The sequence below is a fragment of the Zonotrichia albicollis genome, chromosome 1, assembly GCF_047830755.1.
Source record: "Zonotrichia albicollis isolate bZonAlb1 chromosome 1, bZonAlb1.hap1, whole genome shotgun sequence".
NCBI classification, from domain to species: Eukaryota; Metazoa; Chordata; class Aves; order Passeriformes; family Passerellidae; genus Zonotrichia; species Zonotrichia albicollis.
In genome coordinates this window covers 32,338,211-32,366,126 of record NC_133819.1, presented here as the reverse complement: position 1 = coordinate 32,366,126, position 27,916 = coordinate 32,338,211, and the positions used below count along the sequence as shown (strand labels likewise).

Here is a 27,916-nt window from a genome sequence, read left to right as displayed (position 1 = left end):
CTATTCAGCACATATAACTTATCCTCAGCAGCAGTGAAAGGGAAATGTTTCAGGGAATGAGTTGAAGTTACTCCTACGCATCCCTCCTAGGAGGAAATGCCTGATTTAGAACCCATCAGGCTGTAAGACAGCCAAGGCTATCTTTCTCCCATGTGATTACTTTCAAAAAGTGTAACAAAGCATTTTGAAAACCTTTCTCTGCAGTTATATTTCCCAACAACATATTTGTTTTGTGGGCAAAGATGTTTTACCTGCATGGTTTAACTACACTTAACAAATACCCTTCATTGCAGAACTATCTGCTGCCCTGTATCAAAGAGCAGGTGAACTTGGAGGCAATCATTCATTAAAAACAGAGGTAGACACAGCAAGAAAACATGACCTGAAATAGAGGGAGAAGTGGGTTTTGGTTTGTTTGGATTCTTTCAAACAAACACACTTCTTCCTGAACAACACAGCCACAAAAAGTGAGCACAAAGACCAGGCTCACTTTGAGCCTTACAAACAAGCTGCTGTGCAGGGCAGAGATGCAGACAGGGCTTGCAGAAATTTGTGGGCTATGAGGAGAAAAAGGTCATTACCCTCAAGATCTCCTGTTTCTGCTTTCTGATACATGGCAGAGCAAACTTCCCCAAGAGGAAGAGATCCCACTCCAGTGGTAACACTCCTGTCCTGTAGTACAGAGAAGCAGGTTGTCTTATACAGACAAATTGGTTACCACCTTGGAGTTCTTTAACTGGCTATCAGACCATGCATCAGTCATGCTAAGAACATTGAACAGTGACTTCTGAAAGTGCTGAACAGTCCATTTCCACTTCAAAGAGTTGAAGGTTTTCACTGCCATAGTGTGTTGTCTCAGTGCCCCTTTTCAGAAAGCAGGTGAGAGGAAAGCTAAGAGAGGAGTCAACTGCACATGAAGGATGAGCTGAATCCTCTCACATGAAAACAAGTAATTGAAGCATTTCAGTTTGGGACTTTTTTATTATTAAAACCAGGTTTGCCTTGGCTGGAAAACTGATTTACTGTTCTGATAACTCAAAGCACATTTATTTGTCACTGTTGCTCTTGGCTTTTATGTTCTCAGTAACACCAGTCTGTTTTCTGTCCCCCCTTCAGACCATGACTTGCTTTATTGTGACCAGAAGCAAATGGCTCAACACAAGAAGTGTCATCTCAACTGTAGTATTTCAGTTTTTCCTTGCAGCACTCCAGTCTGTTTTGCACTGCCACTACAGGGTGTCCTTGAAAGATATTAGAAAAACAATTACTCCAGAGGCTGAGCAAGAGTTCCAGCTTAAGCAGCTGTCTTTGCCCTGCTCCTCTCACTGCAAACTCCACTAAGCCAGTGGCTCCCCTGGGAAGCTCTGATAGGATTCCTTTGACATTTCATGGTTGGACTCTTATCTTGAGGGTTTTTTGCAATCTCAGTGATTCTATGATGCTGCTCACTTTAGCTTGCTCAGAACTCTACCTGGGCACACCCAATAAAACCACAGTTTTGTACTGATCAACTGTACTGACTACTCAGCTCTCAAGACTCTATGACTCAGGCACACTTGTCCTCCTTCCATGCAGTAGCTGCTTTAGGTTCTTGTCTCCAGATGATCACTGCTGTTGGGAGTCAGTCCAAAGATAAAGTCCTTTGGCAGGGACTGTGGAATCATCTGTGCTAACTGGTCATCATAGGGACCAAGAGTCCACAGCTTCTCCAGTTCATAAACCTCTCGTGTCTCTGGCAGCATGAAATGAACCACTATGTTACCTGCACAGAACAGAAATTCACAATGAATTAATGAAAACAGTAAAGCACTACTACACCTTCAGCTGAGCAGAGTTCAAGCCCTCCACCCCCTTTCTGGCTAGATACAAAATGGCAGCTGATAAAAGTCCTTTCCTAAGCTGCTGCTTCCAGTTTCTCAGTGTTAGGAATTTGTCAGTCTTTCAAAAAACTCCAAGACTACAGTAACAATATATGAGACACAATACTTAAAAACAAGACACTATCACAAGACTCCAAACCAAAGAAATTATGACATCTATGGGACAGACGAAATACAAAAGGAATTTCAGTGAAAGAGTCCTCCAAGGTGACAGATGGATTTTCAGCTTTCTTGTATTGTCAGCATTCTGCTAAAGCCAAAGTAATTCTTCCTAGGTGTGTTGCTCACTTTTCAGGTGGTTTTTACAATGAAATAGGTTCAGACTCTGATGTACTAAGTTTTTCTGGTTTCATTAATTCTGTGCCAACAGCAGAGAATGTTAATTCCAGTGTTTGTCTAATGCACTTTTCTGTAGTTATTCCCTTGAATTCCAATTAATTTTCAGCTATTACCCTCAATAATTATTATCATAAGGTAGCCCAGGCTCAACATCAGTGGCTGTGGTGCTCCTCACTCATCTGTAGGTGAAAACATCATTTTCATCTTTTAGGTCAAAACACCAAGCCAGGGGGTGAGATTCTAAAAGCAGCAGTGAAGGAGAACTGCTTTTTGAATGTAGTCTTTTGTATTTGTGTAGAGTTTCACACTTGTAGAATAAAGAATTAAACTCGGTGTCTTAGGACTGAGGTTTTACTCCATGTGATGGTATGATCTGGACAGTGAAAAAGTGTGTTCAATAGTTCACTAGTAAGGCAGTGTACAATGAGCTCCCATTTAGCCAAACATGGATTACAGAAACCTCAGGAAACTGACTGAAGTAGCTTTTTTCCCCCCACTATTGTTACCTTCAATTTATTAGGACCTGTTTTAGCCACTGAAGAGTAGTTACTGTTTTTTTCTCAATCCCAAAGATATTTAATGAAAAATAATTTATTATCTCAGTGAGTTCAAGCAACAATTGGAATTCCCAAACAGCAGAGAACTGTGAACTTTCCACAGCAACCAGGGTTCATGGTGAGATGCTTCTGTCAACAAAGAGCTCATGCAGAACTTTGTTTTTCTCAGATTCACAAATATTTACCAAAATCAATGCACAGCCAGTCATCTGTCTCTTTTCCTTCAATCTGAATATGAGGACCACCTTCTTCTTTGAGATGCTTGTACTGAGAAAAAAAAATGAATGGCAGAAAATTAAGTCTATTACATTTATTTAAAAAGCACTCAAACTTAACAGAGAAGCTTGACTTTGCTGAGTTGTTCCAAAGCTTAAATGGGTTAGGTTGCTTCATGGTGGTCCTGGGGTCTGCACAAAAGAAAAAGGCTAATATACATTTGTACTAATGGAAAATATATACAGATTTCTCAAATCTGAAATCCTAATGCTCTGGATTCCCATGCCACTGTCCAAGAATTTTGTAGCTATCTTTTATCGAGATGAATACTAAATACTACTGTCTTTCCATTACTGGGTCAGGGGAGGGGGCAGCTCAAAGCAGGGCTGCACAAGGTCAGTCAGGGACAGTGGGCAGCTCCCTGTGATGCCTTTTGTGGTGTCAGCTTGAGAGGCTCAGCTCTCCCCAGGCAGTACATGAAGAACCCAAACACCCACCAGGGCTGGAGAAATTTGACAGCTCAAGGCTGAAGTATGGCCACTTTCAGATCTGGCCATAACCTACTTGTTCCTCTACTAGGAGTATCGATAGAAATGGCTCCAGAAGTCCATTCTGCCATGGAAGACAGAACACAAACCAACCGTACCAGCATGGCAAATGAGTCTCACTTCACTGGGAATGCAATTACCACAAAATGCAGCTGTTAGCTGCTGGGTAATGATGCTAGTTTGCAAACCAGCACAGAAAACTTTCAAAATGTTAACTCAGAACCATTTCTACCTTCCTTTCTTTAAGATGGCTTGTGAGGTATCTTCAAAAGACTCCAACAGTCTGCTCAAAATGCTAAAAAGCCCAGTGTGAATTGCCATCAGCTGTCATCAGGTTGCAAAAGCTGATCCCTGCTACAAGTTTGCAAGCCTTATCTTTAGAGCTGTGTAAGGTGAACAGTTACAACACAGCCAAGTGTTAGCTTCTTCCTCTGACAGCAAACCAGATGGGGATGTGGGCCTTTGCCATTCTCAAGCTCCTGGAAGCAGAACAGGAAGATCTCATGCTACACCTGAGCATCTCTTTGCTTTACTGTGAGTAAATCATAAGGCTTTAGGAATGGCAGTAAAGCTTGCCAACTGCCCGGCAGCACACTGGAGCACTTGCTCTGCTTTACCTCTTAAGCTTCAGCTACTTTTTACCTAGAAAATTTCCAGTGTGAGACAAACTCAGCCACCCCCAAGTACTTGACCAGGCTCCCCAGTTTCTCAGGATGCCCAGGAAGACACCATGGAGCCTCCCAAGAGGCTCTGCCCTTGCCAAATTGCTGCTCTTACAGCCACCAGAGGGTGCAGCCATGAAGCCCAGCCAAGTTTTTGCAGGGCAGGTGGTACTCACTGATCTCTCCTGGTCTGGGGGAAATGAAAAACTCTTAAGACTACAAGTTATACAAGCAATAGAGTACATACTAAACACTCTGATTAAGCATACTCAAATCACATTAATGCAATTTCCAGCTTAAGCCAAAATTTTGTTTTGCAAAGATGTACCAGTTCCTGCAGAGAACACAAGAAACTCCCCATACCTGCTCTGAAAGGCCCTGGAAAGCTAAACCATCTCTCCCACTCTCCTTTCCCCCCCCATGAGTCTCACAGCTGAAACCAATGGGATTGGAAGGAAGAGAGCAAAACCAAGAGTGAAAGGAAAAACAGGGTCAGGAAGGGACATAAAGTGGGTGGTAAGAAGGCAAACTCCAGGCTGAGTACAGACAGCTGACTGATGGGGTGGTCATATTCCTCATGCTGTGCTTTCTAACAGCTGCATGGCTCTTCTCAGGAAAGAAAGTTTCTCCCTACTGAGTTTCACCCTCATCTCTAAGCTCGACCAGTAATTTTATTCTGACCTCCATTCCTGTACTGAGAAGTTCTCCTTCTTCCAAAGGCAAGCAGCAGAGGATTTCTGAGCAAGGATGGCTGCTGCTGCCTCTCCTCTCCTGCAGTACATGCACAGCAGGGCACCACTAACCACCAGTTTGCTTAAAGCTCATGAGCGGATCCTGAGCCTCTTAAGAGGCCAACTTTTTTTCCAGCCTTACAATGTATCTGAGAAAGTGGAAATTTTAAGGATCAGGGTTTGAGAACAGCCAGATAAAGCTATTTTGAATGACTGGGAATAGGAATGGTGCTTGCTGGACAAAAATAAAGGCAGACACAGGTCATCATCACCATCTCACATCACTCGTGTTCTAGTCACCCAACTGTGTCCTCAGCATTCCACATACAGAGAGATCTGTTCCTAAATCATAATACCTATATTTAGTGTAGTACTGCTAAAGGAAAAAACCCAGTTACTTCCTAGATGTATTCAGGACTAAATTACATAATGCCATCAGTTTTATCTTACCTGGTATACCCCTACACACACAATCCTGGGGAAATTCCCTTCACAACACTTAAACCCATTCCCAAAACTCAGAGAGAGCAGCAAGAACTATGGTCTTACCATTTTCAGCATGTAATTTGCCATTGCATGAAGATGCCGTGTTGAAAATCCGCTCACAATTATAAAATAATCACAGTATTTTAGTTCTGGAGATAGCTGGATGACACAGATGTCTTTAGCATTTTCCTGCCTCAGCAGTGCTACAGCCAAGTCAATGTTGAACTTTGGAAGAACAGTATCTGGAGCACATAGAAAAATAGTACGGTGGGAAATTTTAATTGCAAAAATAAATCACTTAAAGCCATAAAATAACAATAACTGAATTACAGCCTAAGCCAGTCACTCACTGAGTTTGGTTTGATACTGACAATGCAGCATGAACTGCAGATTTTTTAAAATCACTTTTACAGCCACCAAAGTGGAGAAGGAAGCACTCTTGCAATAAAAAACACTATTACTAGATGTAACAGTGACCCAAATGAAACTGTGGTTTTTGCTAACTTTCTTATTTCTTGTTGTTGCTATTTAAAAGCCAATAATATCATTCACTTGTCAATGCAGATGAATTAAACCTAAGGACTCCAAGAGACATTATTAAAACAAGAGACAAAATTGAAAATATTTCAGAACGATGCTTTTCAACAATCTGTGATAATATGTTGTGATTAAACTGTTCTAGAATGTTAAGTAGAAGAAACCAATATTTTAAAAATGGAGCTGACATGATGCAGAGTGAAGACATGGTTTTATCTGCAGGCAGAGTAAGGCCATCTTTTTTTCTTTTTCCCTGACCTGGTGCAGAGCATTAAGATATTGTAGAGGAAGCTTTAGTCCTTCAACAGTTTAAGGAAGCCAGCTTACAGAACAGTAAATCAGTGAAACTATGTTCTGTTCACACCATGAAAAAAGTTTATTTCTAATTTGTCCTAATTAGGTAGATGCAACTTGTATGCACACTTTAGGCATAATTTGAATCTGTCAGCAGTGCTAGTCTGCCACTGTAAAACGAACATTAGTGCAGACTGAGCAGCAGCACAAAGCCAAGCGTTATATTTCCCAATATAAAGAAAAAGCCAAACAAAGGAACAATAGCTACAATTATATGCATGAATGGGGATAAGAAATTGGATCAGATCTCTGTAAATTTAAGGCTTTCAGCTCAGGGCCCTCTTTCAACTTTCTGCTGTGGTCACACATCTTGAAAATCAGCAGTGGCCACAGATCCTCCGGACACAGCGGTGTTACAGAAGGCAAAGATTTGCCTGGTAGCCACCTGAGAAGCCTCCAGAGCCTGCCTGGAGAACGGCTGGGTGAACATCACCAGGCACTGCCCGTCTCGGTCAGATCCGGGAGAGAGGAGCTGTGCGGAACAGCCGCAGCCCAGCCCCGGGCACACCCGGCCTGTCCCTGTCCCGAGGCTGTTACCGAAGGGCACGGCACGGCACGGCACGGCACGGCACGGCACGGCGTGCGGCCGGCAGGGATCCCTGCACACGGCCGGCTCCTCACTTCCCAGCAGCGCTGCGGAGGCCGTGCCGGCCCGGTGCCGGTGCCGTGACCCGCGATCCCGGCCGGTCCCATGGCACTGCGCACGGCGAGGATCCCCCGCAGCTGCAGGCGCGATTCCACGTGTGCCCCTTCCTCAACAGGCGGCACACTCCGCTCAAGGTCCCGCTGGGCACCTCCGCAGCGCGGCCCCGGGCTGGGCCCTACCTGCCGGCTGGCGGTGCTCCGCCGCCCCCAGTGCCCCGGGCCCGGCTCCGCCTCCCGCCGCCGCCGCCGCGCAGCCCCGACCCGGCGGGGCCCGGAATAGCGGCGGCTCCGCCCGCGAAGCGCCCCCGGCCGCGGCCCCGAGCGGCCGCAGGAGCCGCCGCGCTCCCGCCAGCGCCCGCCACATGCCGCCCGCGCCCCGCCCCTCCCCTCCCGGCACGGCGCCTCGCCATTGGCCAGCGGCGGGGCCGCCCCCTCTCCTGATTGGTGCAGCCGGCTGCCGGTCGGGCCGCGGTGCGCGCGCGGCGCTGGCCCCTGGGCGACCCCGCTGGGCCCGCGGTTCCTCCGCCCGGAGCGGCCGCTGGTTCCGGGGGCGGGCGGTGGGGCGGGCCCACACAGGGTCACAGAGCCCTAGACGGGCTTGGGTCGGAAAGGAGGTTAAAGATCGTCCCGTTCCGACCTGCCTGCCGTGGGCAAGGACACCTTGGTGGCTCAGAGCCCTGGCCTTGAGCACTTCCCAGGGATGAGGCATCCACAACTTCTCTGAGCAAGCTATTTCAGTGCCTCACCACCCTCACAGTAAAGAAATTTTTCCTAATACCTAAACCTACTGTCGTTCAATTTGAAGCCACTTCCCCTTGTTCTGTTGCTCCTCAGCCTTGTGGTCTCCCTTGGCCTCCCTGGCAGGTGCAGCTGCCCTGTTGGGTTTCCAGCTGCAGCCTGTGGGACTGTGGAGCCAGAACACAGACGCAGGTTAACCTGGGGATACATCCTGAGGGGGGTCATTGGTACCATGGCTTGGAAATGTGGGCCAGAGGGCAGTAGAAGAAGCATCAGTTTTAAAGATGGTTTGACATGTCTGGATTTGAGAGGAAAGATCATTCCTGCTCTGTAAACACCATTGTGTTATGCTGGGTTGTTGGGCAGCTGGAAAGGGCAGGTACAGTACATGGGCACTTCCATACACACCTAAACCACATATCCCAGCTCAAGCCTTTTGCCCCCTTGTATAGGCTACAGTTTTGCCTAAAAAACTGCACCTTGTTTGAAACTAACATGGTTTTCCTGTGGAATATGTTTTCTGTTTGTGTAATTCCTGCATGGTGTTAATGGGCACAGGTTGGTAGTCTTGTTATGGAGAAAGTTGTCAAGGGCTGAGAAATTATGGCCTTTAAGCATTTGTATTTAATGTGGGTGAAACATATCCCTCCACCTCCCTCCCCTAGAAATCCAGGAGTTTAAAGGGACACTAAAATAAGAGAATTACCATTCAGAATGTTTTTCCCACTCTCACCAAGTATGATGGTCAAATATTAAGGTTTAAAAGACATAGTCATGGATGGTGCCAGACTCCTTCTGGTGGGGCCCAGCAACAGGGCAAGGAGCAGTGGCCATAAACTAAAACCAAGAAGTTTCACCTAAACATGAGGAAGAACTTCTTTACATTGAGGATGGCAGAGCTTTGGAACACAGTGTGCAAGGAGGTCATGGAGTCTCCCTCTCTGGAGATATTCCAAACCCTCCCAGACACACTCCTGTGTCATTTGCTGTAGGTCACCCTGCCTTGCCTGGGGGTCTGGACTAGACAATCTCCAGAGGTCCCTTCCAACCCAACAAATCTGGGATTATGGAATTCTGTGTGAATTGTAAGGACCTGTTGTGATAAAAGATTTATTATTAAAGAAAATTTGACTATGCTGCACGAAGCTGGAAGTGATTGTTCATACTAATAAGCCACAGTGTCTGGATGACTCTTGCAAAGTTTTGTTTCGCTCCTCTACAATTCCTTCAGAGACTGGTGCTTTAAAGCCTTGATTTCAGCTTAACAATACTTATGGTAAGAAAAAAGTGCCACATCTGATGAGCCTTAATGGTATGCTATAAAAAATATTCAAGAAAAAAAGGGGGGAGGAACAAAATAAATGGTTTGAAATTGCAACTCAATTATTAAAGTCATTCTTAACAAACTTGTTACCCAATTGATGTTTCTATTTCTTTTGAAGACATGTTTGAAAGGATGTTCTTTCTATGAAGACAATGTACATTTATCTTTGATGTCATTCTTGATGTTATTTCTCCAAAGGGAATGCCTGAAACCTGTCTTGTAACATTTGCTGACATTCACAAATCTGTTGTTTGTCAGCTGTTCTTGCCTTTGAAGGACATGAAGCTCATTTGTATCCTGATCTGTTCTGAAATTGTGTCATCTGGGTGTTAAGAAAGTCTCCTTGCTTCTCAGGTTTGTGGGGCCATTTCTCTGAGTACACTTGAAGGGAGACTGCAAAATCAGCTTGATAACCCTGGTAGAGCAGGTGTGGGCTGAGGGTAAGGCACATCCCGTGTTTTATGGAGTTATTGAGTATTATTATGGAGTATTGATCTCTTTTGATCAATAATTGGGCAACTCATCAAGTTGCTTATCTTGCAGTTTCTTGTTCTGAGACAAAGCAGCAAACTCTTTAAAATCATTACATGGTTTATTTGTCAGTGCAGCAGTTAAATTCCATTGTATAAAAGTAAAGATGTATGAAATAGAAGTTACAGCTGAAAAGGCAAAACGGTAATATAAAAATGTAGTATTCTGACATGGCACTTAAAGGGACACAGTGCAAGATATTCCTAATACTTAAGTTAAAGTATAAAAAAGTTCTTAACAAATGCCTGAAAGCAGTTTTCTATTCAAAAGCTTAAGATGTCATCTAAGATGCAGCATTTTGCAGAAACAAGATGTTTTCTGCATGTAGCCCAGGTGGTAGCCTGCATCTTCACTGATCCTGAGCTGTGACAGATTTTATGTTTTCATGCTTCATTACAAGTCATCTTAAACTTTCCACTAAACCCCTGTCCTGCCTCAAGCTAGAGCAACAAATACAAATTACAGTCCTGCCTGACTGATAACAGAGCACACACTTAAAGAGTAATTTTTGCAGAAAATGTGTTTCCTGTTTAAGTCAGAAAATAACTTGAGATGGTAGTTCTTAGACAGTAGGATGTTACATATGAAGAAGGTGGAACAATAGCAAATACACTGCTTTTAATAATACAGCTGAAATAGCCACCAAAGAATTAAAATAATGAGAGAACCTATAAACAAAAGAAGAAAAGGGGCTGTTGAATTTTAGAGCTAAAGAATTAATCTCACAGGTATGTTGAATCTGCATTTTTAAAAAAATATCCTTAAGTCATTTTCAGATTACAAATGACAAGCATTTTGAAGATCTGCTAAAGCACTAGGGAAATTTATAATTATGTTTTGTTTATAATTATAATTATGTATTGCCACAGGAACAGAAAACAGTATATATCAGAGATATTTCAAGACATGTTAAAAAAACTAATTATATTGAAATACAGATCTTCAAAGAATTCAGTGTTTAGAAATGGATTATGTAAGGTCATTTGCCCAGCCTCCATTTTGGCCATAACCTTTGCTAACAACAAAGGAGTATTTTGAAACATGAGCTATAAAAAATTTTTGGTCTGTTTGCTCATCTCCATGAACCTTTTTAGCAACCTCTTCCCTTTCTGCAAATAAGATGCCCTCCTTTTCTCATCATGCAGGGAGCCAGCCTTCAGCAGTTTGTGAAATGCCATGATGCTGAGTGATGAGCACGTGTGGCTGTGAGGCCAGATCACTTGTGCAAGGCCTCAGAATGAGTTCTTCTAACAGAATTGCAGCTAGAGTGAACAAGTGAAGGCACATTGATTTTGCATAAATTTACATTTTCTAAGGTGCATCATGTCAAAGCAGAAACTGGAGCAGAGTGTTTTAGTTATCTTGGGGTTTTCGTTTCTGTGATTTAGTGGTCAGAGGGATGGAGGAGCAAGCAGAAATTAATGTCTCTTTACAGCAGGAAAGACAGAAAGGAAAAGAGAAGAGGAAAAGGCAGTTGAATGCTGCCCCTTCCTGCTAGATCCCTGCTTCTGCTGACCCTTCATTGGACATAGATTGTTGTATTGCAATGTTATGTCACGTGGATTATTATTTTACAATAGATCATATCTGCCCCCTTGGGAGCAGTGGGGCCAGTCCAGTGTCTCAAGACCAGTGGAAGCAAAGGAGGCAAAGGCAGCATCAGCAGCTGCAACTCAGAATTTTACATGGAACTCAGAGTTTGAACAGGGAGAGCCAAGCCAATGAGCCTCTTCTTGTTGCCTGGGTGTCTGTGGTCTCATTTATAGCGAGACTCATGCACTGCTGGCCATGTCCAGTGGGAAGCTAAGTGTGTCCAGCCCTGCTTTCTGGCCCTGAGGCCTGCTGGCATTGAATGAGCTGCACCCATGCTATTGAACCCTGAGACACAGGGTGGCTGCTGCCAAGCTCACAGTGGGGGCTGTGCCTCTGGTGGTTCCCAGAATGTGGGCTTTGCTTGGTGGGGAGCTGGCTGGCCTGGGGCCAGTCTGTGCTAGGACCTCCTGAGCAGTGCAACAGTGGCAGCAGCTCGGTGCCAGTGCCTGGGAATGCCTGGGAATGGGCCATGGCACGTTTCATTCCACAGACATAACACGGTGCCTGCCCCCCATGTCTCTCTTTACAGCAAAGACATGAATCCTGCTAAGGCTCTAAGCAGCAATAAAAGCTAAGTGTTTACAAGTTCGTTGGTTTGTGGGGGATTTTGTCTTTTTTTTTTTTTTTTAATTAACTTCTTCTCTCCCTCCCCTCCCCCCCTTTCCAGATTTTGGATGTGATTAATTTTGCATGTTGTTAACCTAGAAATAAGAAAAGCCAGATAAGGGGGTGGGGGGTTAGTAATTCAGAAGAGTGTATCCTACATCACAAGCAAGAACAGCAAGTGCTTAAAACTACCTCGTTTTTCTACAAAAGACTACTTTAATGTTGCTAATTGCGCCAAGCCCCAAAAGTTACCATCCTGTCTACATGTGCTTTCACCTTACTCCCTCGGGTTTTTTTATAACAAGAAGAAAGCCCCATTAAAGTACAGTTCAGATACAAGTGCTGTACTTAATCTAATAGTCAGTGTTACACTAAAGGTTTAAACAATGCCGGGTTTACTCTTCAGCAGAGGATTTCTCTCAGTGCTATTAGGGAAGAAAATGGCTTTGAAAGTGCTGAAGTAAGCAGTAAATCCCTCCTGCTTCTGTGTTTGTTCTGCACTCCTCTCAATAGGCTTGTACTGCTTGTATCTCCTGCAAGGAATGTGAACAGTCAGTTGCTGAAAGACTTCTGAAGGAGGGTGCACATTTAGCATGTGACCAGTGCATAGAAGCACTGGTCATGTGCTCATCATGCATTCCCTCTCCTCCTCCCCTGTTCAATCACATCCAATGTCTGGCAGCCATGGGTCAGTAGTGGTGACAGGGGCCTGGATAGGCAGAAGGAGTGCTGGAGAACTGCTGCTCCATGGAATTGTGTGTTTCTCACCACTCCCTGGGAAGGGTGAGCCCACACTTGACTCAGGAGTCTTCGGGCAGTCTCAAAAGAGAAACTTCCAAAGTCTCATGAGAAACTTCCAAACTAATAATGCAGCAACGTGTGCTTCTGTCAACTACTGGCCTGCATGCTCAGCACCTTCTCCCCCAAAGAATTTATTAATCAATTATTTAATGAAGAATTTGTTTGGTTTCACTGCATATATAAACATCATGCAGTTTGAGTTTGCTTTCTGCTTAGATGAAGTTCCCAGGCCTGCTAGTATTACTGTTTGTGCTAATGGGCACAGAATGTGCCCATTTTTTTTTCTGAAAGTCCTTAACATCTGCATAATTTCCAATGGTTTTGTGGCCTAAACCAGTAATATCTTTTTTTTTTTTTTAATAATTGCCGAAATATTTGTGAGCTGCAACAGTAACTAAACAAAAATGTAGCTAATGCATATTTAAATTGTTCAGTTAGTTAATTTAAATAATATTTTGACAGTTCTTTGAACTGTTTTTAATCACAGAAACTAGCAACTTACTTGTAAAGGACAAATGCCCCAATGGTAGCAAACACTGCCAACAAGCCAAGGAAGATAAAGACACCTTCTGTTGTTCCAGATGATGCTCCTATAGTTCAGAAAGTAGATTGATTGAAAGTTAGCCTCTATTTTACAGAGAGATAGACTTTCCAAAGAAAATGCCATTTTTACTTATTGCTGTACCAATTGAAGCACAGTTAGTAATTCTAAAATGCTAAGCATTAGAGGTCAGTGACTGGCAGGAGGTGGTGCTTTCACATCCTAATCCATGTAATTCTTGATTCCACCAGAGTGTGAGTTGTGCTTTGCCAGTTTTCTCATATGAGCCCTGCTCCTCAGACACATGACTACCCTTCCAGCATGGACAGGAATGAGAGGCCCTGTTGGCACCCCATAAGGTGAAGCTAATTTGATCCTTGTCATTTGTTATGCTGGAGAAATGTTTGCACTGACTATAGGATAACTTTGACAAAATTAGATGGGTTCATCAGAAGGTGACTTAAAGCAGCAACTTCTTTTAGATCCTAATTCTGCTTTGAATATAGCAGAAGCCCAAAAGTTCAAGTCAGCTTTGCCCTCTGGAGGAAACCTAGACAGAGCAGGCTTACTGGGCTATAGTCTCTGTGAATACAGTTGAGAAAAACCTTTCTGCATGCTTAGTTTCACCTTTAGGAACCAGAATGCATTTAGAGGTCAGGCATTGGGCCTTATTCATAATGAACTGATTTCAGTACAGATAAACTTACACCTAGATTAAATCAAACCATCAAAAATGCTATGGAAAAAGACTGCAAAGGCTCAGTTGTTTGGGTGATAGTAATTAGAGAGTTCAGAAGAGTCACTGGGACACTGTAATAGGAAGTCAGGAGGGCAATGAAGTGGGAGCAGAGAGGCAGCACTGTCTTTTAGACTTCTGACTGAGACTGAGTTTAATAGCTGGTTCCGTCAAGTCTGCTTTGATAGCTATGAACTAGACACAGTGATATTCATCCAACCAAAGGTAAAGCTTCCTTTTTGGAAATAGTTTGGAAACGGTTTGGAAAACTGGGCAGACTCTGTAGTCACTGGATATAACACAGATCATTCCAGAACATAATTCATCTTATCCTCATGTAGAAATAGAAACCATGTCGAGGCCCATGGGCAGTAAAGAGGTCCCAGGGCAGCCAACTGTGCTGCAGACTTTGATTTCTTGAGCTGAATTCCCCTCTATTTCTGCTACCTCTCCATGTATGCAATGGATTGGCTGGCATGTTCCCCACCTGCTTTTCTGCCCAACATTTTTCTGTGGAAAATTACATTATGGCTTAAGAACTGTTCATATTCTGTGATACTGAATAGTTTGTGTAATTACTGTACTCATTGGATTGTAAACAGAAGTCAAACCAAGGTCTAACAGCTAAAATTCCCCCAGGGAAATAATCATCATTTTATCTTTGCATGGACTCTTAGACAAGCTGGTGCGGTCTCAGCTGAGGCTTCCAGGCAGAACAAGAACCTCGCTATGGACTCCTGTGTTCTCTCCCCTGCAGGGAAATGACCACAGGGAGAAGCTTTTCACCAACAATCCACATCTGCTCTTTGTGGACTCACCTCCATTTACAGAGATCAGGGCACTGGCAAGGGCTTGGCTTGCGTCATCACCCAGGGTGATGTTTATGCAGTAGGTCCCAGGTTCCTCAAAAGCTCTCCTGATGGTGAGTAAACACTCCTCCGTGACGTCGATGGGGTCACACACCATGCTCTTGGACACCTGGCACGTGGGGTCAGAAACCACCGTGCAGACATCTGTGGGGAGACTGGCATGGGGAGAGAGAGCTCATTGCATTGTGGAGTCCTGCCAGCCCACTTAGCCCAGTTCAGACACATCGCACTGGTGCACCAGTTTTATGCTGGTGCCTGTTGAAATCAGTGGCACTCCAGTGACTTAAGTGTATTTTATTAGTACTATGTGTATTTTTTGCATACCTATACATTTATATATGTACATGTGGATTTTATATAGAATGCATGTATACAATCTGTATAATTATCTGCTTGTTTTGCTTATCATTTAACATTTTATGTTTTAAAGTCCCTGACCTTTCATACACTTAATACACACCTTTAAGAAAGGAATGCAAATTCTTTTAAGTAGTATTTATCATGTGCTGGAAAAGAAAACACTCCCTTAAGAGAAGTTAACTGTATTCCAGTTGTATTACCACAGTGTTTCTTGTACTTTTTAGTCCACCTCTTAGTCCTTCTAAGACCTAGGAATATTAGTCCAATGTTTTTGCATCCAAGAAGTTTCTTGGACTCACCCATTTACTCCAAGTGTCAAAAACTCATGGCCAAAAAGAAAGGATTTCCTTACAATTTTAGTAAACTGCTTCCTACTTTACTGTAAGTGCTGAAATCTTGTCTTGGCCAGGAGACTGTAAATTGATTTTCCCCCACAATCAGTTCTTTATTTTTACTGAGACTGGATGTTTGCTCTGAATCCTAAGTCCCTGGCAGTAGCCTCTGTTGGCATAGTTTAAAAATGAGACTTGCATTATCTTTAGTTCCCATCAAGAAATAGAAACACTGCAGTTCCCAAATTTTGTTAATACATCTGCATCTAAGTGCATATAGCATTCCAGCACCTAATTAGTTTTAAACTGGGAAGACTGACAGCTTCATTCACACACTTACCTCCCTTGGCAGGTAACAACAAAGTCAACCAGTGAGTTTTCAGCTTGACTTTCTGTCATCTGGATGCTTGTCATCTGAATAATATTTACCTCGAGGATTCCCTCTGGGAGAGGAAACACATATCAACTGTAGGACACATGACAAGCTTTGAAGTCCATGTGTACTGAACCTCGAGTGTTTGGCTGATGCTCATTCAGGTCTTGTTTTTCATAACCTCCTCCCTCCCTTAGCACTCCTCTTGAAGGCTTTGAAAGCTGAGAAATTTTCCAGTGCTTTCCCTGTGAGGCTGCTCCTTTCTGGTCTGCCTTTTTTCCCCTTCATTATTATTATTTACTTCCTTATTTTGCTAAATCACTTCCCACTACATGAGATTTCTCTGCACTCAAAGGCCAGTTCAGCCTTAGGTAAACCTCCTCCCCAGCCCATGGGCTCCTGCTGTGGCACGTTCAGAAGCTGGTGACAGAAAGGAGTGACACAATGCACGTCCCCACCAGCACATGGGGTCAGCCATCAGCAGGGATCCAGACCAAGGTCCAGCCTCACGTGTCTGAAAGCAAAGGGTCACAACCTCTGCAACTAGCCCCTGGCAGAGTGCAGGCAGAAACCAAAGTCAGCCCAACCAATGTCTGCACATTAATCCCTAAAACTCTCAGCTATGTCCATGAGAAGGATCTTTTTGTGGATCTTATGTAATTGATAAAGACGTGTCTAAATAAACATTATTTCTACCATGCACTGTTGCTCATTGTTAACATCATTCCTCTGTGGAGGTGTTGACACACATCCTTACCTACAACAGCAATACTGCTTCCATAGTATCCATTTCTGTAAATGTGGCAGCCTCCATCAGGATTGTCCTCCACTGACTCCACAGTGGGAGAAGAGTCAGAATCAGAAGATGCTCCTGTTGGAGCTGTTCGAGGCAGAAGAGATAGAGATGCAACAACTTTAGAACAAGCCCTGCTTTGGGGTATTCTGAGCACAGCCACATGTTCCAGCTGTTCCTGCATTCCACAGGCTGTCAGTGGCCTTGGTTTGCAGCTCATGTGTGTATCTGTGTAATGAGCTCATGGCCGTAACCCCTAAAGAAAGCGCATGTGCCCAGCTTTAGAACCCCAGAGTGGTCTGGGGAGCCTCATTCACTCCAAAAGCCACCTGGCTAGTCACCCATCTCTGTGAAATAAAAGGGAGACTACAAGGTGTAATACAATTAAATACTTCTTTCAAATCCCCAAATCAATTATATAGGAAATCCAAAGGCCAATAAAACATTTAAAGTGCTTTTTTAAAAGCTGGTATTTTCCCACTGCTCTACATTACAGCTAGTGGAAAAATGAAGAGGGGAAGTGGTGAAAATTATATCTTTCCTTTCATTTTTCATTCTCATTCCATATTTTGGTAATAGCACATATTAAAAATATGAAATTTGAAAAATATAGCCACATTTAGAGTTTCACAGTAGTAGTATTATGGCTGAAACTGCAGGCCTTCTTAAAACCCTCCGAGAGGATAAACCAATGCTGAACATAATAAAATTTGTTCTGAAATATGTTAGTCAATAAATTTAAAGTGGAAAAGCTGTTCTGGGTTAATGCCATGTGGAAATCCCATATTTTTGAATATGACTAGGTTTTTCTAGTTCAATCCAATCTCATTTAGTTTTGGACAGAAGTTAATGCAATCCAGAAAGGAGCTTGCTGTAAGAGTGTTCTGAAATTCACTTTTCTCATTTGAAATTTACATCTTACCTCAGAAGATGACCCTGAGTAGACAAGGCTAGAATTTCCTGACCAAGTGTGGCAGAGATAATACAAACTTACATTTATGTTCACCTGATGTGAACATTTATGTTTTGTATGCTGGAAGTGTGGTGGTGGAACTGGATGCATAAGGAGCTAAATGTGTAAGTGATCTCTACCACAGAATCCTAGAGGAGTTAATGCTTATTGATTCTGTCTCTAAGCCAATTTTATAGAGGGTTTCCAGAGGCTTGCAGCTCTTTCATGATGACAGTAAAACTACTAAAGATATTAACTTAAAACATCAGAATATAGAGTTTTAGCACAGCTCCTAGTGCCAGTGCTGTTTGATAAGTGCTTACCTGCTGAGGTGGGCGGTGGTGCAGTGGGTGTTACTGGCCTGCAAGGTACAGGTATGATGGCTTGGACAGTTAAATTCAGAGTGAAGTTTCCTTGCAGAGTGTAGGTGTGAGATGTACTAGAACCACTGGCTACAAACAAGCCACTTCCATCTCCAAAGTTCCACTTGTAGGAGATGGCAGAATTATTCAGATAGTAGCTGGGATCGTGGATCTTCACATCAAATGTAATTGGTGAGTCTTTGATGAAAATGGAGTCTGAGATGTTGCGGTCGTGTTTTTGGAACATACTCACACTTACTGGAATTTTGTCTGGAGGGGGCAAAAAAGAGGTAAATAAATACAGCAGAGATACCTGGCTGCAAACAATAAACAGTTCCAAAGCCCCTGTATAGCAGCAGCCAGAGTGTGAGATACAAACATGGTATCTTTAACACAGGTGTGTACTTTAATTTGATTTATGACCTGAGGAGTGAATGTCAGTAGGAAACAGCCAGAAAAATATGGGAACAAATGAGGAATCATAGACATCTGTGTAAGATTGCATTATCTCTCGTAAATCGTTTTCCAATACAAAGTGGAGGAGCCACTGCTGAATTGGACAAAAAGGTTACTTAAGCTACTTAAGGCAATTTACCAGAGATTCCACTTTCATGCTAAAAACCTTTCTCAGGCCAGTGTTCTTCTTTTCATGCCAGACAGTGCTTGTGCTGAATTATTTTAACAGCTAAGCAACAAACACCCCCAGCATGTCGCCATAGCCAGTTCCAGCACGCTCACCTGTCACAGAGTAGGTGGTTTTTGCTCTTGCAACCGGAACAAATCCTGAGTGGCCTCTCCTGTAAATGGACACTGCCATCCCGTGTTCACCAAGGGTGATATTTGCTGTGTTCACTGAAAACTTCGCTGAAGATCGTCCCGTTGTTTGGTAATACTGACCTGAAACAGAACATGAACTTTACATTTTCCCCCTCAGCCTCACCACAAGTTGGTTTATGAGAGGCAAAGTCTCTGAGAATCTTAGATTGTCAAAATCAAAATTTATAGTTTAGAAATGTCTTCCAATAATCTGACAGGTGATTTTGAAGGACTGGATACTTTTACAGTGTGTTTACTCACATAAATTCTGGTTTTTTAAAGTTGTCAAAAAGATGTCCCCAGTTTCACTAATCCAAGAAAAAATGGCCAAGACATCTACTTCTTTCCAAAGCAGTTACAATACATTAAGTCATTAGGATTATGTAGTGGGTGGTGTGAGTCATTTTCAGTGATCTTGTGTTTGCTTTCAGCATAGCCAGAAGATAAAATACCTCTTGCTTCATATTCTAGAACCATTTTTATATATTTGATTTTTTGTCTTTTTAACAGCTGACTGAGGTAGGCAAATAGTAATCACCTCTGCATAAAATTTGGATTATTATTATTATTAGTAGTAGTAGTAGTTGTAGTACTGATACTGACAATAATAGTGATTTAGCCAGGAGAACTGAAGGCACTAAGATTTAGTATGTAGCCAATGGCAGGAATAGCCCAACCATTACATACTCAGGAGCAGGAAACATTGAAAATCAGCATCTGTGACCAGAGCAGCAGAACAGTCAGTGGCAGTTCTTGCCTCCCTAGAGAAAAGAAGTGCTGCACTGTTAAACTGGTGATACACAGCACTGTGTTCTCTCTTAAATCTGAAAGCCTTAAATGGCAGTGAGCTGTCAATAAATCATCTGACTGACCTGCTCAGACTCTCTATTTTCCTAGAAAAAGATCTTGAGTAATACTGAAAGGAAATTAATTTTCTTCAGTGGTAGTATTGTGAATGCAAGTTTAAAGAGAATCTTCTGGTAATCCATGATTTTTAAACCAAACAAGTGATGGCCTCTCTGGGAAAGTGGGGAATTAATTCAGTATTTCCACTCAAGAGTGTGGAATCATTTTTAAAGCGCTTTTAGTAAAACATACTTGACAAATGAGTTGTGTACAAAGGGAATAAAAGGTTTGCAGCATCACCCCAACCAAGGCACGTGTTGCAGTACTAACCAAAAGTGTGAAACACATAGACAAAGTTCCTCCTCCTCCAGCCCGGGTGATGAGGGAAAGGACGCCCATCTGGGAATACATGGTGGCTGTGGTTGCTTGTGCAGTTTTCCCAGCCACAGCTGTCCGTCCATTCAGTCCAGTTGTAGACATAGACTTGCTGATCCATGGAAGCTGGAGGATCTAAGGATAGAAGGAGGACATGTTCTGGTCAACTGGGAGGTGTGCAGAGAGTCAGAAAACAGGAGGCAAACACTGCAGGTTATAGCAATGGCTGCATTTAAACAGCAGGGGAAGTGGGGTATTTTTAGACTGACGGTAATTCATTTTCCTGAAGTTGTGCTTTGTTTGGTTTTTAATGTAAACACAAAATGGTTCTGTCATGGTGCTATTTTGTTAAGAAGCTTTTTTTTTAACTTTACTGTCTCATGGGCCAGACACAATTTAGAAGTGCATGCCCAAAAACTTGCTGTTGACTACACAGGATGCTACTGTTCTGCTGAGGATAACGGAGCTACCTAAATACTTGGCAGGCAGAATCTAAAATTGTAAGTACAAAGAGTGGCTGTGAAAGCACTCTAAGGTTTTATTTATTTATTTATTGTTTGTTTGTTTTGTCAGAAATTTTTCTATGGCACCTTGAAATAACTTAGACATGAATTTCTGTCATTTTCTGAATAGTAAATGAGAAGTTTCCTCCTCCAAGCAGCACAGCACATATTAAGTAGAGTATGGATATAAGTTGCTAACAAAATATTAGATAGTTAACTGCAACCTAGGCTGACAAAAAACTTGCTGGTATGAAATGAAAATGACTTTGATCAGTAAAAAATTTTGTTGAACGTTTATGCATTCAGAGGATGAAAGGTATAACAGCACATGTTGTTCTAGATCCAGCAGCTTAAAACACTGGAATTATGATAGGCTTTTTTCTCCATGTAGTAGTAAATAAGATGAAAAAGGGTGATTTTCGGAGGAAACTATTGCTTGATTTTTAGATATTTATTTGTTCATTTTTTAATTCCTAAAATGTGGAAGTGTGAGATTTGCTTTTGTTTGTGCAGATACGGTAACTGTATTCTACAATTCATAATTGAAAAAACAAACCCTCCAATTTTATAATTTGACAGCTTTATAAACTTGAAAGAAAACAGTGTAACTGTGCAATGATGAAAACAGTGCAACATAGTGTCTGAGCTGAAAAGCAGTAACAGTTTTGTTGGGAAGTCAGATTATGTGACTGCTTTGGGAAGGCAAGTTTATAGCTATGGTCACTCTCAAGTTACCTGGTCCGTGTATCTGGAGTGGGGCAGAGCACTGAAAATATCAGAGTGATCTTCTTAGGAAAAAACTGGTGTGGCACAGGCTGATAACGCAGGTAAGTGTTATCAGTTATATCAGCACGGCTGCAGTTCCCCGGGTGTGCCTGTGGTGCTATCAGAGCTCAGTGACACACTCACACAGCACAGGCAGGTGTGAGCCTGGTGCAGGGACATTGCCATTACCTACCCCGGGTACAGTTTCTCCTGTATACAATGTTGCCATCGTTATCTTCGGTCTGGCACTTGGGAAACTGGAGAGTCACCGTGAAGCTCACGTTGGATCCTACCAGTGCTGGGCTGTCACTGTCCAGTTTGGCTGTCACCCTTCCACCTGAAAGAAAGAAAATTGGTCTTTGCTGCAGTGAAAGATGCATTGCAGCAGAAACTGCCAGCAACTTGCACCATTTACAGTAGAAATGCTTTCTTGGTTACTCTGTTTCTAAGGGCTTTCGTGCACCTAAGTCACTTGTGCTCTTACCAAAACCCCAGCTTCAAACAATCAGAGGGACTCAGCATATCCCCCCAGATCACTTACTGGTCTGCCATTAATTTTCTTCCTTAAACCAAGAATATAATTTTCTAACTGTGTGGGTCAATATTTTTCAAAGGAGAAGATTTTTGTTTCTCCCCAGGGATAGTCATTGGCCCTCAGCTCAGACCAGGTGACAACAGTCATGGTGTTTGCTGAAGGTGTCAGTCTGAAGCCCACGTGCCCTGCTGAGGTAAGAGTTGAAGCTGCCTGTCCTCCAGAGCATGTTTCTCATAATGGATTGTGCTAAAGCCCTGACAATCTTAGTAAGTATTAATGTCTGAGATTAGTCATAATGGGAAAGCATTTTATGAAATAACTCACTGTTCTGCTTCCTCAGACAGCCCACTGGGGATGGTATCAAACCCAGTCCTCTCTAAGTTGCCATTCGGCGCAGCAGCAGATATTGCCCCTATGAAAATGCTCTATAGCACCTGCACTCTGCACTGTGGTGGACTTTGTGGCTGCTACAGTTTTTCAAGTGTCTTTGAAATGTGTATGTGCTATCACCTTTCCAGCAGTCCTTCCATCTGGGATCCCCTTCTTTCCAGAAAGGATAAAGTTTTTCATTCCATTTATTTTGATCACTAGACCAGCCTTGTAGCTTCTTGTAGGATGTCACAGGAGAAGTGCTTCCATGGTTCAACACATCTTGAAACCCTAAAGAGAAAATCAAACATCAGTGTTAATGTAATGCAATTTTCCCTACTACTCTATAAAAACATTACTCTTGTGCTGAACTTTAATCATGTACTGGTAGAAAACTTTCCACCAGTAGAAAATGATAGAATTTTATCATTGCAGCTATAAACACTTATCAACTATAATCAACACAAAGACAATTCCACCATTGTCTGACTGACATATTTTTCTACTTGCAGAATTGCAGACTTCCCAGACAAAGAATAAATATGTTTACAATGTTTTGACCGTATCAGAGCAATGGTTTGCAAGAGTTTACATAACCCTGCAACAGTCAGGCTCCCTGCACAGAGGTGCTTGATTTCTGATTGCTTTGCCTGGTAATAAATCTACAAGTAAAAGGCTAATGGGATAAATTCATTCTGTGTCTGAGTTCTGCTCTAGTGGAAGTTGTGCCAGGAATTAGTTTTGACCCAGTGCAGCTCCTTTGGTGAGTTGGCTGGTGGTTTGGGTGGGAGGGGTGGAACCAATTATAACAGAAGCTGGTATTTCCAGAAAAGGAAATTTAGAGCTGAATAGTAAATTCAATGTGTTTATAATATAACAACAATAACATATTAGCTTCATGCCTTTTATTTAGAAATGGCTCCGATATTAAATAACTTCAATAACCTCTTTCTTCTCATATTACTACAAATGATGGGCTCAAACTTTTCCCAGGCTTCTAGGATCCCTCTTTCTGTCACAAAGGATACATAGTGAAAAGCAATATAAATATCCAAGTAACCTGTAGGAACACGTTGGCCACTGTAGGATGCCGTAAAAATATGTTCATAAGAGGGCTCATGGGCATAGTTCCATGAGAGCCTGGAGGCTTTGAAGGGCTCTGCCATGTTAATCAGGTAAGGTAACTGCTGGGTGTGCCATTCTGTCACAACATTAAGGGAGTTAGGATTTCTGCTTTCCATGGTTTATTGTAAAGGTACAGCTGATGCAGATTTATACTTAGATTTATACCCAAGTGCAACAAAGTTCTGGATGACTTCAAGGAAAATGCAGAGGCCTGTAAGAAAGGCAAGAATTGCCCTGTATGCTGTAAGCAAACTGGTTGTATTGGAATTTTTCCAAGCTTTGGAAAAGACACAGAACAGGTGTAGCCAGTTCAAGCACGGTCTTTACAGGTGGGTGGCTCCTAATTTTACTGCAAGAGAGAATCAGAGAAACAGCTCAGAAGAAGAGCTGGAGCTGCTTTCTCTTGGCATTTTATTGCCCAGTGAGATTTCTGCTGGGCAGGAAGAACATCCCTTGGCCAGCCCCATCCCCAATCTGAGCTGATGCCGGTAGCTCTCTCCCCACTCTTGAGGACTGAAGGGTTTGAGGAAAATAACAGATTTTGCACTCAGAGACACAATCTCCCACAGTCTTTTGCCCTCCAGCAACTCCCTGCAGTCTCACTTAAATCACTTGAATCAAGTCTTTCCTGCAGATTTAATATTTTTTGATGTGAGCAAGCATAACATTATGACTGGTATTTACTTAATGACCTGTATCACATGCTGTATTGTTTTGAGTCTTGGTCAGAAGGAGAGTTTGGTAATGTTGTTGTTCAGAAACTTTGCTCAGGAAAAAAACAAATTAGCAACTATAAAACTACTTCACAAAGGCTTAGCAAGTTCAATTACACTTTGGGTATCATTAAATTAATGTATCATTAAATTAATGTATCATTCAAAAGTAAATGGCTACATAATTTTTGTAATTTATTTTTCCTATTCTCCTTGATTTTCTGTAAAAATTATTTCATGAATAAAAGCGTTTTGATTTTGTCAGATCAAAACTTTTCAATCATTGTTTTTTCCCAAATGTTCAATTTATCAAAAACAGCTGGAGCACTTTTAATTTTATAAATGCTTTTAATTTTGTATTTTCAGTAACAATCCTTGAATTCAGAATTCATTTTCTAGTGCAGTAATAGCTGTTGTTACTGCTTCTAAATCACAAGCTGCTTAGGTATTTCTTTGCCTCTCTGATGTGCTTTGTTTATTTCAGTCAAATATAAAACGTTTCACAAGCTTCAGGACAAGACAAAGATGGTTTTTCAGATGAGGAAAGACTTCTGCACTGGTTTCTCTAACACATGGAACTGAAGATTTTCAGTTGGTGAATTTAAAGGAACAAAAAGCTTTACTGTATTTCTTTTTTAACAATGAAAACCACTCAAGAACAGATGTTGGTCGTAACCAAAATTAGAGCAATTCAGTTCGAAATAGACAGAGTAATGTTATGCTCCAAGGAACAGATTCCTGTAATAGTTTTGGTGAGGTGATCATAGGGGAAGAGATCTTATACTTTGATTGACTTTCTTCTTTCTCATTCTGGCTTTCATTTTGGTGAAAAACATAGCAGAGACAAGTTCAGTATTTCCTGTGAAAGTGTATTAGACATGAAAGAGAGAATGAGAGCCAATGTTAGGACAGCAGAAATAGAAAGATGACCCAGCTAAAGAGGATAAAAGTGTATTAGAAGTAAAAAGGTTGATGAAATGGCACCAGACTGTAACATAAACTTTCTAAAGTTATGTATAAAAACATAATAAAGCAGAACAAAAAGGAATTTGAGGAGCAACTTGAAAAAAACTTAAAAACGACAAATTAACATTTTTTCACCAAATAGATAATAAGTTGGAAAGCTTGCCAGGATGTATGGGGCCAAAAGATGATGCAGATGCAAAAAAAGTATTCAGGGAAGGTAAAGGAGTAGCACAAAAGTCAAATAGGTCAGCTGGTTTATATTTTCATTCACAAAGGAAGAACATAGGGAGTTTCTGTGATAGAATTTTTTTTTTTACAATGACAGAGAATATCTCTCAAAATGAAGTGTTGGCACATAAAACCCAATTATAGAACAAATCAACAAAATGACAAAGTTGTCTAGATAGGATGGCCCAAGTATGGAAGTTATTCAAGAGTGAAATAAATGAGCTATTAACCATAGCATGTAACATCTTGCTTAACACTGCTTCAGTGACTGAGAAACAAAAATTGGCAAATGTGATGACAGTTTTTAAAAACACTTCCAGGGAAGATTTAGAGGATTAAAAAAACCCTTTGGGGCTCAAGTTGGAGAAGCTGGTAGGAACAGCAGTGAAGAACAGAGCAAGTAGGTACAGTGCATTAATATGATTTGCCATAAAAGGAGTGCATTTCTCACAAACATATTCTGAGTTTTGCAAGGGAGACAGAGAGCATGGGAACAAGGCTGACCTGCTTGCTACAGTCTGCCTGAGTTCCAGACAGCACTTGATGAGGTCCCTTGCTAAAGGAACATAAAGCAATTAAGTTACCGTGGGATAAGAATGAAGGATTGATTTCACATGAGTAAATGATTGGTTAGGATATTAAAATAAAAAAGTTACGAATAAGTGCCCAGTTTTCTCCATTGAAAAAATAATTTAAATGTTCATAATCTGGAAAACAGGTAACATCAAAGTTCTTTAATCTGCTGAGGACTGTGCATTAAAGTAATTGAGGGGAGGACTGTATGAAATTAGATGACTCAAGAATGAAACTGTATGAAATTCAACAGCGTTAAATGTAACCTTACACTGAGAATAAGGGGCTCTAAACTAGCTCTAAACTCAGAAATGGAATCTTTCAGCTTTGCAGTTTTGAATGCAGTACTCATTGGTAGTTGAAAACCTGGGAAAAGGCTAGATAGAGAACAAAGATGGGAACATCATTACAGCATTTTATAATGCCATGTCTTGAGTACTGTATGCTCTGTTCTCTGCAGCTCAATCACTATAAAAGAACTGAAAAAATACAGGGAGAGGTGGTGGGGACGCTACAAAGGGATAGAATTGTTTCCATATGAGGAACAGCTGTATAGACTGTGTCTTGAAGCCTGGGGAAGAGGTGACAGGGGAGAATATAAAAACAGAACCATGAACAGCATGGAGGAAGAAGCTGAAGGAACAAAAGTTAAGGGGAATCAAATGAAACCAGCAGGTTACAGGTTCTAAGCACATCAAAGGTACTTCTTCACATAAGGTACAATTAAGGTGTGAAATTTTTGCTGGCAGGATGTAGTGTGTCCCAAAATCTTACACGTGTTGCAGCGAAAACCCAAAATGCATGAACAGATGGAAAAAGTCTAGTAAAAACTGTTAAATACAATGACTCTGCATTTGACAGAGGCAATTCTATAAATGCTATAAATCATCAAAAGCTGGGAAAGTGCCCTGACCTGCACAGTTATACATCCAGTACTATTCTCCATTGGAGGCAGGTACAAGGCTAGATGAATGCTCAGATGGATTCAGCTTTTAAGGTTTTCAATTTCCATACTGTACATTCTGGAATTTGAGCTTAAAATCCCATTTCTACATTCCCAGCCCTGAGCTCAGTCATCCTAAGACGAGTCAAGCTGGGAGCCCGGAAAGAAGCAGCTCAGCCCACTCCCTGCCCACTGGGGCTTGCAGATCTAATTCCTTGGCTGGGCTCCTTGAGGTTTGGGATCCCCAGGTCCAAGTGTCCCAGTGGGGAGCACAGTTTCTGACCTGGCCTCTCGCAGGCACAGCTGAGCCAAGCCAACTGTGCAAAGTCCATTCTGCATCTGCTGTCTTAGCCGTGCTTGAACTGGGGAAGCATCGCTAAGAACTCGCTGCCAAGAGCCAAGCTTTAGCTGCAGCCAGCTCCGTGTACCTGTGGAGCGCAGGGAGCGGATTACCGAGCAGTTCTCAGCGCACTCCTCCAGCTCAGGCAGCTCGGTAGCCCGGGCCAGGCCGCCCCGCGGTGGGACCGGCTGTCGCTCCCGGGCGGGCAGGGCTCCCGGTGCCGGGAGCAGCCGCTCCTCCCGGGCTGCCTGGGCACACGGAGCTCTCCGGGCAGGGATGAGGGCAGGGGGAGCACTCACGTGTGGCGGCAGCGCAGAGCAGCCCCTGGGCCGGCAGCAGCAGCAGCAGCAGTGCGAGGGGCCGAGCGGCGCCCATGGTTCCAGAGCCGGGCCGGGTCCTGCCGGAGCTGCGCACCGAGACCGCTCCGGTGCCGGCGGGAGTGAGAGTGAAGCTGCCCCGCCGCTCCGCTCTCCCATTAAATGAAGGGCCCCGGGACTCATCATGTGATGGAATTAAGCAGAGATGCATGATTTTGTCTTCAGCTTCTTTCGGCTCATGTGCTTATGACTCACTCCCTTTGCTTTCAGCGTTCCCTGGGATTACTGAGAGACCTGTTTGGAGCCACACCATTCACCTCACAGGCATTTTTATACGAGTTTTGCGCTGTGATCAATTTTTGTACTTAATTTGTTTTTAAATTAGGAATTCAAATTAACTCTTGCCCCAGCCTGATTTGCAAGTGTTGCTGCCACACAGCTCACTGCATGTGATGAACCCATCGCTCCTTAACCACATGGCTCATCTCGTATGCTGGGCAACAACTCTAAACTGAGTGGAACATGGCCAATTCCAACACATCTCTTGACTGGGCTCCTGATCAGAGGTGATTGTTGGGGAAAATATTATTTAAACTTTTAGTGAGTAGATGCCCATCCAACCTAACCATGGCTAGA

The 27,916-nt window shown here is 42.6% G+C and overlaps 2 protein-coding genes across 2 annotated transcripts; both read right to left on the bottom strand.

Moving 5' to 3' along the window:
- Positions 1–808: 808 nt before the first annotated feature.
- On the bottom strand, positions 809–7,927 carry MALSU1 (mitochondrial assembly of ribosomal large subunit 1). Its single transcript, XM_074534681.1, has 5 exons — positions 7,744–7,927; positions 7,136–7,552; positions 5,483–5,661; positions 2,962–3,043; positions 809–1,762 (listed from the first exon to the last, which is right to left on the bottom strand). Exons 1-5 carry the CDS (start codon positions 7,925–7,927, stop codon positions 1,584–1,586), a joined length of 1,041 nt encoding a protein of 346 aa, XP_074390782.1. The 3' UTR covers positions 809–1,583.
- Positions 7,928–9,590: 1,663 nt separating this feature from the next.
- On the bottom strand, positions 9,591–27,504 carry GPNMB (glycoprotein nmb). Its single transcript, XM_005481045.4, has 11 exons — positions 27,263–27,504; positions 22,217–22,366; positions 21,365–21,508; positions 19,859–20,038; positions 18,605–18,763; positions 17,828–18,136; positions 16,517–16,639; positions 15,727–15,829; positions 14,644–14,849; positions 13,051–13,138; positions 9,591–12,280 (listed from the first exon to the last, which is right to left on the bottom strand). The coding sequence occupies exons 1-11, from the start codon at positions 27,489–27,491 to the stop codon at positions 12,127–12,129; spliced, it is 1,845 nt and encodes a 614-aa protein (XP_005481102.3). The 5' UTR covers positions 27,492–27,504; the 3' UTR covers positions 9,591–12,126.
- Positions 27,505–27,916: the final 412 nt, after the last annotated feature.